The sequence below is a fragment of the Eurytemora carolleeae genome, unplaced genomic scaffold (genome assembly GCF_000591075.1).
Source record: "Eurytemora carolleeae unplaced genomic scaffold, Eaff_2.0 scaffold167, whole genome shotgun sequence".
Classification (NCBI taxonomy): domain Eukaryota; kingdom Metazoa; phylum Arthropoda; class Copepoda; order Calanoida; family Temoridae; genus Eurytemora; species Eurytemora carolleeae.
In genome coordinates this window covers 300,229-314,714 of record NW_019396219.1, presented here as the reverse complement: position 1 = coordinate 314,714, position 14,486 = coordinate 300,229, and the positions used below count along the sequence as shown (strand labels likewise).

Genomic DNA, 14,486 nt, shown 5'->3' with positions numbered 1-14,486 from the left:
ATATATATATATATATATATATATACTCACATATGCATGTGTTTTATTATTCATATTACATACATACATATAATGTACAACCAAGTTGTAACAAATTCCGACACGAATTTAAAATGTCGTCTTAAAGCAAAGGCTTGTTTTGGTCCGATATAAAACACAATATACGGCTTTTTGGCTTAGGCATAGATTTAAAGATTCGCGGTTATGGATCATATCAGAATACATTTTTATGATGATAAAATCTTGTGAATTTTGCAATTTGCAATGTTTTTCAGTTTAAAGCAAACTCCAGAAAATATTTTAATTTAAAACTTGAAACCGCAGGTCTCTAATTATGCCTCTACTACGCAGAATGGTGTTGTAAACTTGTAAGCTCGGTAAAAATACGCAGTAGAAGAGTTTCAGGTGGGCCGGTGCAGAGCAGAGCAGAGCGGTGACAGAAGTGTACTCTCAAATTAAAATGGATCTGAAAGACGTAAATTTCGAGGATTTGTTTCAGTTTTCACCAGACCCCCCTAACCCAGAGCAAGAGGAGCAAATTGAAAACCAGATCAAGAAAAATAAACAAATGGATTCGTACTCTTCAGAATATATTCTTCCACACGGGTCTTTAATCAAGTAAATAAAATTTCNTGTCATTGTCATTGTCATTGTCATTGTCATTGTCATTGTCATTGTCATTGTCATTGTCATTGTCATTGTCATTGTCATTGTCATTGTCATTGTCATTGTCATTGTCATTGTCATTGTCATTGTCATTGTCATTGTCATTGTCATTGTCATTGTCATTGTCATTGTCATTGTCATTGTCATTGTCATTGTCATTGTCATTGTCATTGTCATTGTCATTGTCATTGTCATTGTCATTGTCATTGTCATTGTCATTGTCATTGTCATTGTCATTGTCATTGTCATTGTCATTGTCATTGTCATTGTCATTGTCATTGTCATTGTCATTGTCATTGTCATTGTCATTGTCATTGTCATTGTCATTGTCATTGTCATTGTCATTGTCATTGTCATTGTCATTGTCATTGTCATTGTCATTGTCATTGTCATTGTCATTGTCATTGTCATTGTCATTGTCATTGTCATTGTCATTGTCATTGTCATTGTCATTGTCATTGTCATTGTCATTGTCATTGTCATTGTCATTGTCATTGTCATTGTCATTGTCATTGTCATTGTCATTGTCATTGTCATTGTCATTGTCATTGTCATTGTCATTGTCATTGTCATTGTCATTGTCATTGTCATTGTCATTGTCATTGTCATTGTCATTGTCATTGTCATTGTCATTGTCATTGTCATTGTCATTGTCATTGTCATTGTCATTGTCATTGTCATTATTATTATCTAGAACTACAGTTTTCAAGAAATGCAGCAAGCTTACTCTTTACCTTCAAGTCAGGTATAATTTTAAAAAAAATATAATTTAAAGAATAAAATCAACAAAAAAAATATTTTTAAGTTTTTAGGTATTTTTGGGATCAAATTAATGCTTTAATTACTTTTCAGAATATCATAATCTTTTAGAATAAAAGCTTTCATCCATATTGTATTTTTCATACATTGTGTTTCAATATTGATTATCTCATGCTGTAAATATACAAAATACTTTTCTATTTTATATTTAAATATTACCCTCTTTAAAATTTAAAATTATTAATTCCATTCATTTTTTTGTTGCTACTTTAAATATCAATTTACAGCATTTTGGAATACTCAAAGTTTTTCCAGGGGATGAGCCTTTAATGCTGACCAAAATCTCTTTAAAATTGGTTATAGAAAGGTTTCCTGCTTTAGGAATCATATAATAAACGAAATGGCAAAGAAAGAAAAAAACGTAGTGTAATGTATATTTTATATTTTATGATATATTTTCTTATATTTAGAGTCGTGAAAACATTAACCCTGGATATATTTTTTATGTTTAGAGTCGTTAAAATATTAACCCTAGATATATTTTCTTATATTCAGAGTCGTGAAAACATCAACCCTAGATATATTTTCTTATATTTAGAGTCGTGAAAACATTAACCCTAGATATATTTTTTTACGTTTAGAGTCGTTAAAATATCAACCCTAGATATATTTTCTTATATTTAGAGTCGTGAAAACATCAACACTAGATATATTTTCTTATATTTAGAGTCGTGAAAACATTAACCCTGGATATATTTTTTTATGTTAAGAGTCGTTAAAATATCAACCCTAGATATATTTTCTTATATTTAGAGCCGTGAAAAGTGAAAACATTAACCCTAGATATATTTTCTTTTATTTAGAGTCGTGAAAACATGAACCTAGATATATTTTCTTATATTTAGAGTCGTGAAAACATCAAGCCTGGATATATTTTCTTATATTTAGAGTCGTAAAAACATCAACCCTAGATATATTTTCTTATATTTAGAGTCGTGAAAACATCAAGCCTGGATATATTTTCTTATATTTAGAGTCGTGAAAGCATCAAGCCTGGATATATTTTCTTATATTTAGAGTCGTGAAAACATTAACCCTGGATATATTTTCTTATATTTAGAGTCGTGAAAACATTAACCCTAGATATATTTTCTTATATTTAGAGTCGTGAAAACATTAACCCTGGATATATTTTCTTATATTTAGAGTCGTGAAAACATGAACCCTGGATATGTTTCTTATATTTAGAGTCGTGAAAACATCAACACTAGATATATTTTCTTATATTTAGAGTCGTGAAAACATCAACACTAGATATATTTTCTTATATTTAGAGTCGTGAAAACATCAACACTAGATTTATTTTCTTATATTTAGAGTCGTGAAAACATCAACCCTAGATATATTTACTTATATTTAGAGTCGTGAAAACATGAACCTAGATATATTTTCTTATATTTAGAGTCGTGAAAACATCAACCCTGGATATATTTTCTTATATTTAGAGTCGTGAAAACATGAACCCTAGATATATTTTCTTATATTTAGAGTCGTGAAAACATGAACCTAGATATATTTTCTTATATTTAGAGTCGTGAAAACATGAACCCTAGTCAACAGTGGGAAGAAACTCAGGAGTCTGATGTAGGTCTGTATTTTGTATAATATGCTACCATGGGCTACCCTCAACATTTTTTTATTACATTATGTTCATTTTATTTTTGGGACACTTTTATATCTTCTTAAGATGTTTAATAAATGTTCTACAAAAAACGATGTTTGGCTTTACTTAATAAATTCATCGGATGCTTGTCTAAAAATGAAGAAAAAAACATGAAATGAAATATAAAAGTTTTTTATTTTGAATTTTTTATTTTTGATGTCAAGTTGAAAACTAGAGAAGATATGACGTTGCTAAATTGCTCATATTTTGTTCACATTTTTATTTTCATAAAAAAAATAATTTTAGGCTATATTATTAATTCCAGAAACTGGTTCAAAAATTTTTTCTTAAAAAGACAGCTTTAAAATTATTTTTTGTTTTAACATTTATTTAGTTTGTTTTTTTGTTTAGGAAGTGGAGATGAGGGATCAAGTGGACAAGGGGGAGGTGAAGATTGGTCTGATGGTCGAGGTAACCTNCCCCTTTAACCCCTCTATTACGCACCTCCCCCCCATATCACGCACCCACCCTCTCCCGACATTTAAAAGACTGCTTACTCGCCACAAACTATCATGTTCTAATTATTGGCGTTTTCGATCAGTGTTGAAAACTTTAGTCCAGGTCGCTTAATCTGAATATCCAATGTAGACACTTTGAATTTCCTTCTGAACCCGCCATTATTCTTTTTTTCTCTTTCTGGTAGTTTCCTATCAATGACAGTTCACTCATTAAATGTTGCGCCAAATTTCAAACTTACCGGCTTATCTGATCAGCTGTTTTGGGCCTACCAAACCCCACTCGATCGGTTGAGTTTTAAACACCTTTGTTGATGCAAACTTAAGATTAAAAAAATCTTGAAATTAACAAAAAGAAAAAGCAAGCATTGATCCCGATTTCAACAATTCTACACAGTTTTCAACTCAGATCAAAAAGTTGCAGTTTGAAATAGCATTTAGGTTTACATCATATTCATCAGTTTGCACAAAGATTACAAGATTTTTGTTTGAGTCACGAATGATCAATTTCTTTGACCGCACTTTTACTCAACAGTAACTGATTTCCGGAACATTTTTTATGATTGAATTTGCGCAAGCTGTTTTTGATATTTGGGAAAAAATTGTCAAAGGCATTCCTGTACACAATTCCTTCATTGTTTTTTGCCTGCAGTAGCTTAAAAAACTGCCGATTGTTTCAAATTTTTTTCTAAATCTAGAAAGTGGAGGAAGAGGACGGAAAGGGAAAAAGGGGAGTCCAAAAAATAAACTTGAGCGAAGCAGACAAAGTGCTCGAGAATGCCGCCAAAGAAAGAAACTTAGGTTTGTCTTTAAAATATTATGAAGACGACATTCATGCAATCTTATACTTATTTGTACTTTATGAAAGGAGGGGAGGAAGGCCAACCACATCTATCTTTAGTCCGAACCACATTCTCCTCATTTTCTCGTCCGAACCACCTCGGAATCCTCGTCCTTCGATTATTTTGTGTTAAAAAGTTTCCAATTCTTGAAGATAAAACTATTTTTAAAAATCTGGCCACATTAGGGCATAAAATATAGATGGACTAAAGTAATGCAATGATTATATCATGTTGGAATCTTCAAACCCATGAGAATGATGTCAAACTTTATTTAGGTAAAACTTAAATCTCTTCTGCCTCCGTAATGGCTAACCTTCGTGATATGAAAAAAATAGCAAAATATTCGGCATACCTCTGCCTATAATTTTCCCCATGGAACCACCCAGAAAAATTCTATGGTTTTCACTAAAGTTAATAAAAAAGATTGAAGTTCTATAAGCTTGGAATTATTTGCGGCATACTACACCAGGAATATCTGAAAATGCGCGTAAAAAAGGTGAACATTTTTAAAGGCATTCAACCTGAAATCTTTAATTCAATTGAAACTTTTTCATTTATGCCTTAACGTGGCCCGATTCTTTCAAAATAGTTTTATCTGGAAGGATTAGATACTCTAAAAAATAATATTGAAAGGACGAGGATTTTGAGGTGGTTCGGACGAGAAAATGAGGAGAATGTGGTTCGGACTAGAGATTGATGTGGTTGGCCTTCCTCCCCTCATGAAAGTGTCCTTTATATCGGCTTCAATATTAAAATTGTTCTGTTTACACTGCACTGTATGTCATGTGCAGCAATGTGCATTGTGCATGGTAAGGTTAAACATTGTTGCATAAATCTATGATTTTTTAACATATCTATTTAGATATCAATACCTTTTCATGATTTTATCTATTCAGATATCAATACTTTTATGATTTTATCTATTTAGATATCAGTTCATCTATTATCTTATCTATTTAGATATCAGTACATCTATTATCTTATCTATTTAGATATTGAAACCTTTATAATCTTATATATTTAGATATTAATATCAATTAATAATCTGATATATTTAGATATCAATACCTTGATGACCTAATTCTTGCAAGGGAAAGAGCAAATTTTCTGCTAAGAGAAGAATTAGAAAAGTGAGTATGCATAGTGTAACCAATTACATTTTATGAAACGTTCCTAAAATCCTATTTTATAGCAATGCAGAATCATACAGTGGTCTGTGCTTACATCTATGCAATAAAGACGACTGTTGTATTTAAGTTTTGATTTACAGCGAGCTTTTTTTAAATTTACAAGTGAACAAAGAGAATTTGTTAATTCACAGCTTCTCTTTGTTTCTATGTTTATGTGTATCATATGCTCTTTAAAGGCTTGGTAGAAATCGAAATTGAAATCGAAAGTCGTCTTCATTGTACTGACATCTACGACGACGATTGTATATGATGTGGGACTTCCTGTAGAAATTGCGTTTTTGGGATGTCTACTCATTTAGCAAACTCAACCTAGGGGGCCTCCCCTTGTGATTGAAAAGGGAAATTTTCAGACAAATTGAGAAAATGGCGAAATTTAAGTTTCGAAAAAAAGCTCTTCTAAATGGAGTCTCTCTTCAACGTTACAGATACAAAATTTAAAAAAAACCTCCCCCACCCTCTGAACCAATCACATGGACTTAAAATCTGAAAATATCAATCTATGTTTTATCCAGATATGTATCTTGGTGTAAGGAGCTGGATCAAGGTCGTCTTCCTGAGGGATGGAACGCATTCTTACAACAGGAACAAGTGCGGTTTAGATAGACGGATAGACATATTAGGAGATTGTTAGACTGTAAAGAGATAAACAGAATTACAGATAGATAGATAGATAGATTGAAATATAGATAGTCAGATAAACGAATATTTAAACAGTATAGACAGATAGACAAATAGACAGATAAACAAATAGACAGATAGACAGATAGACATATAGACAGATAGACAGATATAAAGACAGATATACAGATGTAAAGAATGATAGACAGATATGAAGACACGACAGAAGGACAGATATAAAGCTAGACGGAATAAAAATTTAATGAGAACCAGCAAACTCCGGAACATGAAGACGACTTTAATGCTCAAGTTTAAATAGTCCTAAAAAAGATTAGACACTAATTGTACAGTTTACAGTGCAAACTGGTTTTTTTCAAGGAATAAGTAAAATTATTAGCTTTGTAAACAGTGCTTAGGATCCAGATCCGGGCGAAATATTAACCAAATACGTGTACAACTTTTTGCTCTCAAAACTTAAATCTGAACTGTAGAATAATAGTGTTTATTTAATTTTTATATGTCTCTGAGTGGCCCATCTGAAAAAAAGCTTTTTTTTGTTAATAAAATCAGTAAATCTGAAAGGGATATTAATGACCTGGATCCGGATCCGGATCCATTTTTTTCCAGGCAGATCCGAATTCAAATCCGCATCAAACTGCAATGGATCCCAAGCACTGTTTGCATTAACACATATATACACTTCAGAATTGCTTTAATGTCGTTTTCCTATTTCAAAGTTTTCTTAAATTCAAATTCAGTGCAACTCTTGCACTGGAATAGCCGAAAGTTTCTTAATTTCGTCTTTTTGCAAATTATAAGATTTAATATATTTAGATAAAGCATGAGGTTGGAGAATGAAGGTGGTTCTACAAGTGGTCGACAATCAAAATATATGAACAAGATGATTCGAATTCAAATCTTAAAAATACAAATGATCAAATAGACTGAACTTAAAATTAAACCAATGTCTTAATACCTAGTGTGTCCCTTTTAATCATAACAATGTACATACAACATACCATATTTAATACTTTCTCACTTTATATTCTGTAACTTTTATTATTTAGACAACTTGTTCTCTAGTTTTAACTCTTCATGGGCATTATATAAACCCCTATTGTTGTACACTGTGTTTGTACCTGAATGTTGTTTATAAACTTTTATAAATATAATCATACGTTTAGTTTTTTATCAAGATTCGTAATACCAAAGAATCCATACATTTTGGAAAAGGAAGACGACTTTTACACTGAATTTATGATTTTAACAAGTTCAATGAGAATTAAACATAGCAGTTGTGCAGTGTACACAAACCAAAGAGAATAGAATATATGTTACGGTGGAATTTATAAGAAAAGAGTGTAAAACGGCCATTTTGCTGTATTGTTTCCATACTACAGGTGTATACATATTTGTGTATAATATATCCTTTTGGGCCCTGGAACATCATTTTACAGAAAATCTAAAATTAATATTAAAAGAAAACCAAATTATGAAATAGGCTGGTTTCATAATTGACCAATGACTCTATGCCTTTCACTTTATAAACGATGATTTTCCGTTATAACTATAAATCAAATGATGTTTTCTTATTCACCTAATTCATTATAAAGTTTATTTAACAGCTTTAAAAATATCGAAATTGAAATGGATAGTCTAGGGAACATACTGTATTATTGTACTCCACTGCATATAATTTGTGCATTTACATGATTTGTACACTTTGAACTCCCTTTCAGGCTGAAAGGGACTGACAAAATTCATACCGAGGGATTGTTTAAATTCCACTCTGATATATATTCTATTCTCTTTGACACAAACTCATTTTACTTAATAGATTTTCCAGCTCCAGGTAAAACTGTTTGCTTCGTGACAATATAAAATACACTTAAAAGATTGGCTAATTGCAATCCTTCTTACCATGATTTGTTGGGTGATACTGTATCATTAGTTCTAAAATAACACAAAAATTCATTCTTTATTTAAATATTTTGTTCATTATTTTAAGTCTACTGTCTACTTTTAAGAACTGCATTGCAGCGTGTACAATAAGGATAAATGAGTCAATCACAGATTCGTATGGGTACTTTGATTGGATGATATTTAGTATTGTTCTCGCAAACTTGAACTGGAATTGGTTTGCAAATGTTCAAACAATTTGCTTTGCACAATTCTAATTCTTGACATGTTTGATCGGTGTAGGGTGAGCACTCCTCAGTTATTCTAACTTTTGGAATATTTTTGCATTCTTTTGATGGAACGTTTTTGCAAACTTTTTCTGGTTTTCTAAACGGTGTTCGTCTGCATGACTGACTTGGAACGTCCGCGCATTTTTCAATTTGTTTTCGAACCGGTTTGGAATGGCAAACTTGGCGCGGAACCTTGACACAGTCAGAATTATAACCGCGGCATTCATCCGTGTACTCTGTACTGCATTCGTCAACAAACTTTGTTACTGTCAGAGTTGTACATAGGTGTTCATAAGTTTGTGAACATTCTTCATTGTAAAATGTTTTATACTTTTTAATACATTTCTCCATGTACACGTCTGTACAATCCTCGATGTATTCTGTAACGTACTGTTGAGCACAGTTTGATGGGCACCGTACATGTTCACATGTACAAGATGTTGCAGAGCAGTTCTAGAAATAAACAATTAAGATATTGTATTAAGATGGTTCGAAAATCTCGACAAAAAAATGAAATGACTGGTTCAGAAAGAAAGTACTGATCTAAAGGAAACGGAATGTACAAGAATTTCAAGCGTATAAAAACTGTATAAATAAGTTAATAAAGGTAGACACTAGACACAAAGATGTCTGGATCAATTTAGTTATAAATGTTATAAATTTAGCTTTTAAAGGAAAAGCAAAGCATTTATAAGAACTACTTAAAATTTGTTAAATAATTTATCTTTTTCTTATGCAGATCTACGGATCAATCTAATTCCTCTTTGATATCCCGTGAAGGTTATACCTTGCAGAGGGCGGGCAGCTTAAACTGAGAGATCAAGTATTGCTCCTCAAACTCAAAATTTCCCACATTGGATATTGAAATCAAGTGTTAATGATTAATATTCACACAAAGTTCCAATCTCTAAACCCTTAATTACGTTTCCATGTGGTCAGTTTAAATAACCCTGCATGTGTACCTGGTTGTACTGCATTGTGTACCTGGTTGTACTGTATGTATACCCAAGTGTACTGTATGTATACCCAAGTGTACTGCATGTATACCTAAGTGTACTGCATTGAAACCCGTGTTTACTGCATGTGTATAGGATTGTACTGGATGTGTACCGTAGTGTACGACATGCTTACCGGACTAAATATGCATTAGTACCTAAGTCTACTGTATGTGAACCTGAGTGTACTGTATGTGAACCTAAGTGTACTGTATGTGTAACTGAGTCAGCTGCACGTGTACCCTTATTGTACTTTATTTGTACCCGAGTGTAATGCATGTGTACCTGAGTGTACTGTATGTTTACCCAAGTGTACTCTATGTTTACCCTAGTGTACTCTATGTACCTGAGTGTACTTATTGTACTTGAGTGTACTGTATGTGTACTTAATTGTACTGCATGTGTACCTGAGTGTACTGCATTATGTGTACCTGAGTGTACTGTATGTGTACCCGAGTTTACTGGATGTGTTTCTGAGCTATTGTACTCTATAGTTTACGCGGGTGTACTCTAATGTACCGTTTGTGTACCTGAGTGTATGTTTGTTTGCACTCTGTGTCTTGAACTGGTTCTTCTCTAGTCTCGTAAACAGTTCGGCACTAACATAAAACAAACATTAATTTCTGAAAAATTATTGTACTTTTTTCTGGTTGAAAGTGTTCTAAAGCCCAATTTTAAGTGGTGCTTCTTTCAACGAGCTGGATATAGTTCATCATACCCACAGCGTTATATTCTTTAAACCTTTATCTCAAGAACAGTTGTATGGAAAGATAACAACGTTTTTATTTGAAAAGAGAGCTATTCATTACACAAATTATTTCTTTTCTTTACTGCATCGTTTTGCAATTCACTTTTGATGAAAAATTGCAATAAAAAATTATTAATTTTAGGTAGAAAAACATGATTATTTCCTTCATTTCAAGGAAGGTCAGTTCTCTTGAAATAACGTTTACAATCTTTTTAATAATTTATCAAAATTAGGAGTTTCAGCTTATTGATAAAAAAGTACAATCTTGGAATATCATTTACCTTTGGAGTTTTCTCATAATACAACGTATCTAAAATCATAAAGACATGAATTTTTTAAAAACAAAATAAAAAATAATACAAATTTCAAAGATCTCACATCAAATAAAACAAAAGAAAAATAAGAAATTTTTTAAAAGTTAAGATCATGGCTTGACCTAGAGTTATCTTCTTGGGATTTCTATGAATTCCATAATCTCCGAGAGAAGAAATCTGAATGCCCTAACAAAAATTTAGAAATTATAAACCATAACGTCAAGGTAAACGACTTTAGATCAATGATTTTGGTTTACACAGGGTGTCCCACGAAACATGGCAGTAGCTAGACGATTTAAAAGTCGTCTTTGATCAGACATCAACCTTCTTTCAGATGTATTTCGGAAATTCTAAGACTAGGGGGATTGTGATGACTATTAACTATAGAATTTTACTATTAAAATTTGGTTTATAAATAAATGCCGTAAATTATTTCAAAGATCACAGACAGCCTTCAAGTCGTCTTACTACTCTCATGTTTTGTGGGACACACTGTATGATTCACAGCAAATACAAAATGTGCACTGGTAAATCATTGATGATCGTATGTATTTATATATATGGTAAATCGTATTTATATGTATTTTATAAAAAAAAATATCAACAAACATAAAATCTACAAAACTTATACCAAAGAACAAGTTCGAATTTTAAGTCAATAGTAATACCTTGGGTCCATTACTTTGGGGCTCATGATAGGATCCAGTAAGAGCAATATTGGGGTAGGGATCTTCTCGGACAGGATCAGGATAAGGATTTGGACTAGAATGGATTAATGTAGGATTGGAGGCAGCAAAGGGATCAGGTACTGTATCACCTTGGGGTTGATGAATTGATGGATCATATTGGAGTGTGGGATGGGAATGGATTGTAGGATGAGACTGGATTGTGGGATTAGACTGGATTTGATCATAAAATTGAATTGGATTGGATCCTAATGAAGCAGATGGAGGCCAAAGAACAGGAGAGGGTAGGGTACAAGGAAGGAAGAGGATGAGGAAGGATGGAAAAAACATCTAGAAATATTTCAGAATATGTACCTCACAGTATTTTGTACCGTACTACAGGAGACTGTACCGTAAATTAGACTGTAGTGTGCAGTAGATTGTACCATACAACAGACTGCACCATAAATATAATGTTCCATGCATGTTGTGTACAGCAAAATTTATTGTACAAACTGCACCACTATGAAAATTAATATATATTTACAGAAGATTGCATGCAACCGTACGATTAACTTTACCGTATGAACTGTCACTTGTACCGTTCAGCACACTTCATGGTACATTATGTTTTTGAAGTACTGTACGGTCTGTTTTTGTAAACATTGTAGAGCAGAAAAGTGCATTAATTAATATTTATTTCTATTAATTAATTCTAACAGTCAAAATGTTTTATAAATTCTGTATAACCCTTTCAAGAGATGTGAACATCTTTTCCAATATTCTCAAAGTTTGACATTTTCAGTAGCATATTCATATGCGTATATGTATACAAAATAATAGTGGTAAAGAAATATAAGCAGTGCAAGGAGAAATAACTCACGTCTTATCTCCAGGAGACCCAAAACGCAACTGAGCGGACTGAGTAATAGTATAGACTATAGAACACCTATTCAACTATATTGGTATAATGGTAAATGTAAGCGTAATTACAAGTGATCCTCCGAGTAAACATTGCATTGTTCTATTCACAATGGTACCCTTGAAATCTTTATCTGATCAATAATGTGAAAGTCCTTGTCATTATCCAATATATAAATTTTAATTATGATAATTCCTACAGTCTCCTTATCGTTATCATTTTAACCGTATATTGTACAAAATACACTGTGCACTGTACAGCGCATACATTCATACTGTTAACATGAACACAAACTTTGTGAATTTAAAAACTAGATCTAGGATGAGGAAAAGGATATCTTGACGTAAACTCCAGACACTTGATTTATCTTTTACACCTCCAGTCATTTGCCAATTCATACCAGGACACCTGGTATACTTTACAGGGTGGATACCAGGACACCTGGAATACTTTACAAGGGTGTATACCAGGACACCTGGTATACTTTACAGGATGTTTACCAGGACACCTGGAATACTTTACAAGGTGAATACCATGTCACCTGGTATGCTTTACAAGGTGTATACCAGGACACCTGGTATATACCAGGACACCTGGTATGCTTTACAGGGTGGATACCAGGACACCTGGAATCTTTACAAGGTGTTTACCAGGACACCTGGTAAACTTTACAAGGTGTATACCAGGACAACTGGTATACTTTACAGGGTGGATACCAAGATACCTGGTATACTCAACAGGATGTGTACCAGGACACCTGGTATGCTTTACAGGGTGGATACCAGGACACCTGGTATGCTTTACAGGGTGGATACCAGGACACCTGGTATACTTTACAGGATGTTTACCAGGACACCTGGTATGCTTTGCAAGGTGGATACCAGGACATCTAGCATACTTTACAGGATGTTTACCAGTACATCTGGTATGCTTTACAAGGTGGATACCAGGACACTTAGTATACTTTACAGGATGTTTACCAGGACACCTGGTATACTTTACAGGTTGGATACCAGGACACCTGGTATACTTTATAGGATGTTTACCAGGACACCTGGTATTCTTTACAAGGTGGATACCAGGACACTTAGTATACTTTACAGAATGTATACCAGGACACCTGGTATACTTTACAACGTGGATACCAGGACACCTGGTATACTCTACAGGATGTATACCAAGTCACCTGGTATTCTTTACAAGGTGGATACCAGGACACCTGGTATACTCTACAGGGTGTATACCAGGACATCTGGTATGTATCAGGACACCTGGTATACTCTACAGGATATATACCAGGACACCTGGTATACTCTACAGGATGTATACCAGGACACCTGGTATACTTTACAAGGTGGATACCAGGACACCTGGTATACTCTACAGGATGTATACCAGGACACTTGGTATACTTTACAGGGTGGATACCAGGACACCTGGTATACTTTACAGGGGGTATACCAGGACACCTGGTATACTTTACAGGGTGGATACCAGGACACCTGGTATAATCTACAGGATGTATGCCAAGACACCTGGCATACTTTACAGGGTGGATACCAGGACACCTGGTATACTTTACAGGGTGTATACCAGGACACCTGGTATATACCAGGACACTTGGTGTACTTTAAAGGGTGGATACCAGGACACCTGGTATACTCTACAGGATGGTTACCAGGACACCTGGTATACTTTACAGTGTGGATACCAGGACACCTAGTAAACTTTATAGGATGTATAACAGACATCATATATCTGATAGTATACCAGGACATCTTGTATATTCAGAAGGTGTACACCAGACTACATTTGTAGTATACATTGTATACCAGATAAATGAAGTCTGATTTTAGTATTATACAAGGTAAACCAGATAATATTTGATGGTAGAATATACTCTATAGAAGTCTATCATGGAACAACATATAAAACATTTTATACAATTATAGAAAATAGAAGACGACGAGAATTCCACTGTTTTCTGATTCTGATTGTTTCTCACCTGTACAAGTTGTTTAGTTTAGGTTTATATAATAGTGGGAAAAAGATCCCTAAATCTGATAAAACTGATAATTAAACATCATTTAAATACAATCAAGGATATTTATAATGAAAGGAAGTAATTAAATAGGGTGATATTAAAACAAGAATGTAATTGGTTTAATTTTAAAGTATCTGACTGTGTTCATAACATGTAAAGGTTTAAAGTAACATGGCGTTGTAATTTCAAATGTGCATGTACCTAAAGAGGTACATTGTACATTCCATTCAAGTTATGAAAAAAATCATTAATTACCAATGGATTATTTTTTGTTAATGTATATTAACTTGTCATATTATTGTGCTATAAATATTACTTACTTAAACTTACTGATTCATAACGTTATCCCTGTCTAA

The 14,486-nt window shown here is 33.1% G+C and overlaps 2 protein-coding genes across 2 annotated transcripts; one reads left to right on the top strand and one right to left on the bottom strand.

The window, feature by feature from the left end:
• The first annotated feature begins 1,360 nt into the window (after positions 1–1,360).
• Positions 1,361–7,436, top strand: LOC111698472 (cAMP-responsive element-binding protein-like 2). The gene is made up of 7 exons (XM_023468823.1): positions 1,361–1,411; positions 3,016–3,073; positions 3,500–3,559; positions 4,302–4,404; positions 5,504–5,575; positions 6,148–6,223; positions 7,088–7,436. The coding sequence occupies exons 1-7, from the start codon at positions 1,379–1,381 to the stop codon at positions 7,109–7,111; spliced, it is 426 nt and encodes a 141-aa protein (XP_023324591.1). The 5' UTR covers positions 1,361–1,378; the 3' UTR covers positions 7,112–7,436.
• Positions 7,437–8,212: 776 nt separating this feature from the next.
• Positions 8,213–12,431, bottom strand: LOC111698464 (uncharacterized). The gene is made up of 6 exons (XM_023468810.1): positions 12,048–12,431; positions 11,168–11,515; positions 10,622–10,685; positions 10,467–10,495; positions 9,968–10,036; positions 8,213–8,895 (listed from the first exon to the last, which is right to left on the bottom strand). Exons 2-6 carry the CDS (start codon positions 11,513–11,515, stop codon positions 8,317–8,319), a joined length of 1,089 nt encoding a protein of 362 aa, XP_023324578.1. The 5' UTR covers positions 12,048–12,431; the 3' UTR covers positions 8,213–8,316.
• Positions 12,432–14,486: the final 2,055 nt, after the last annotated feature.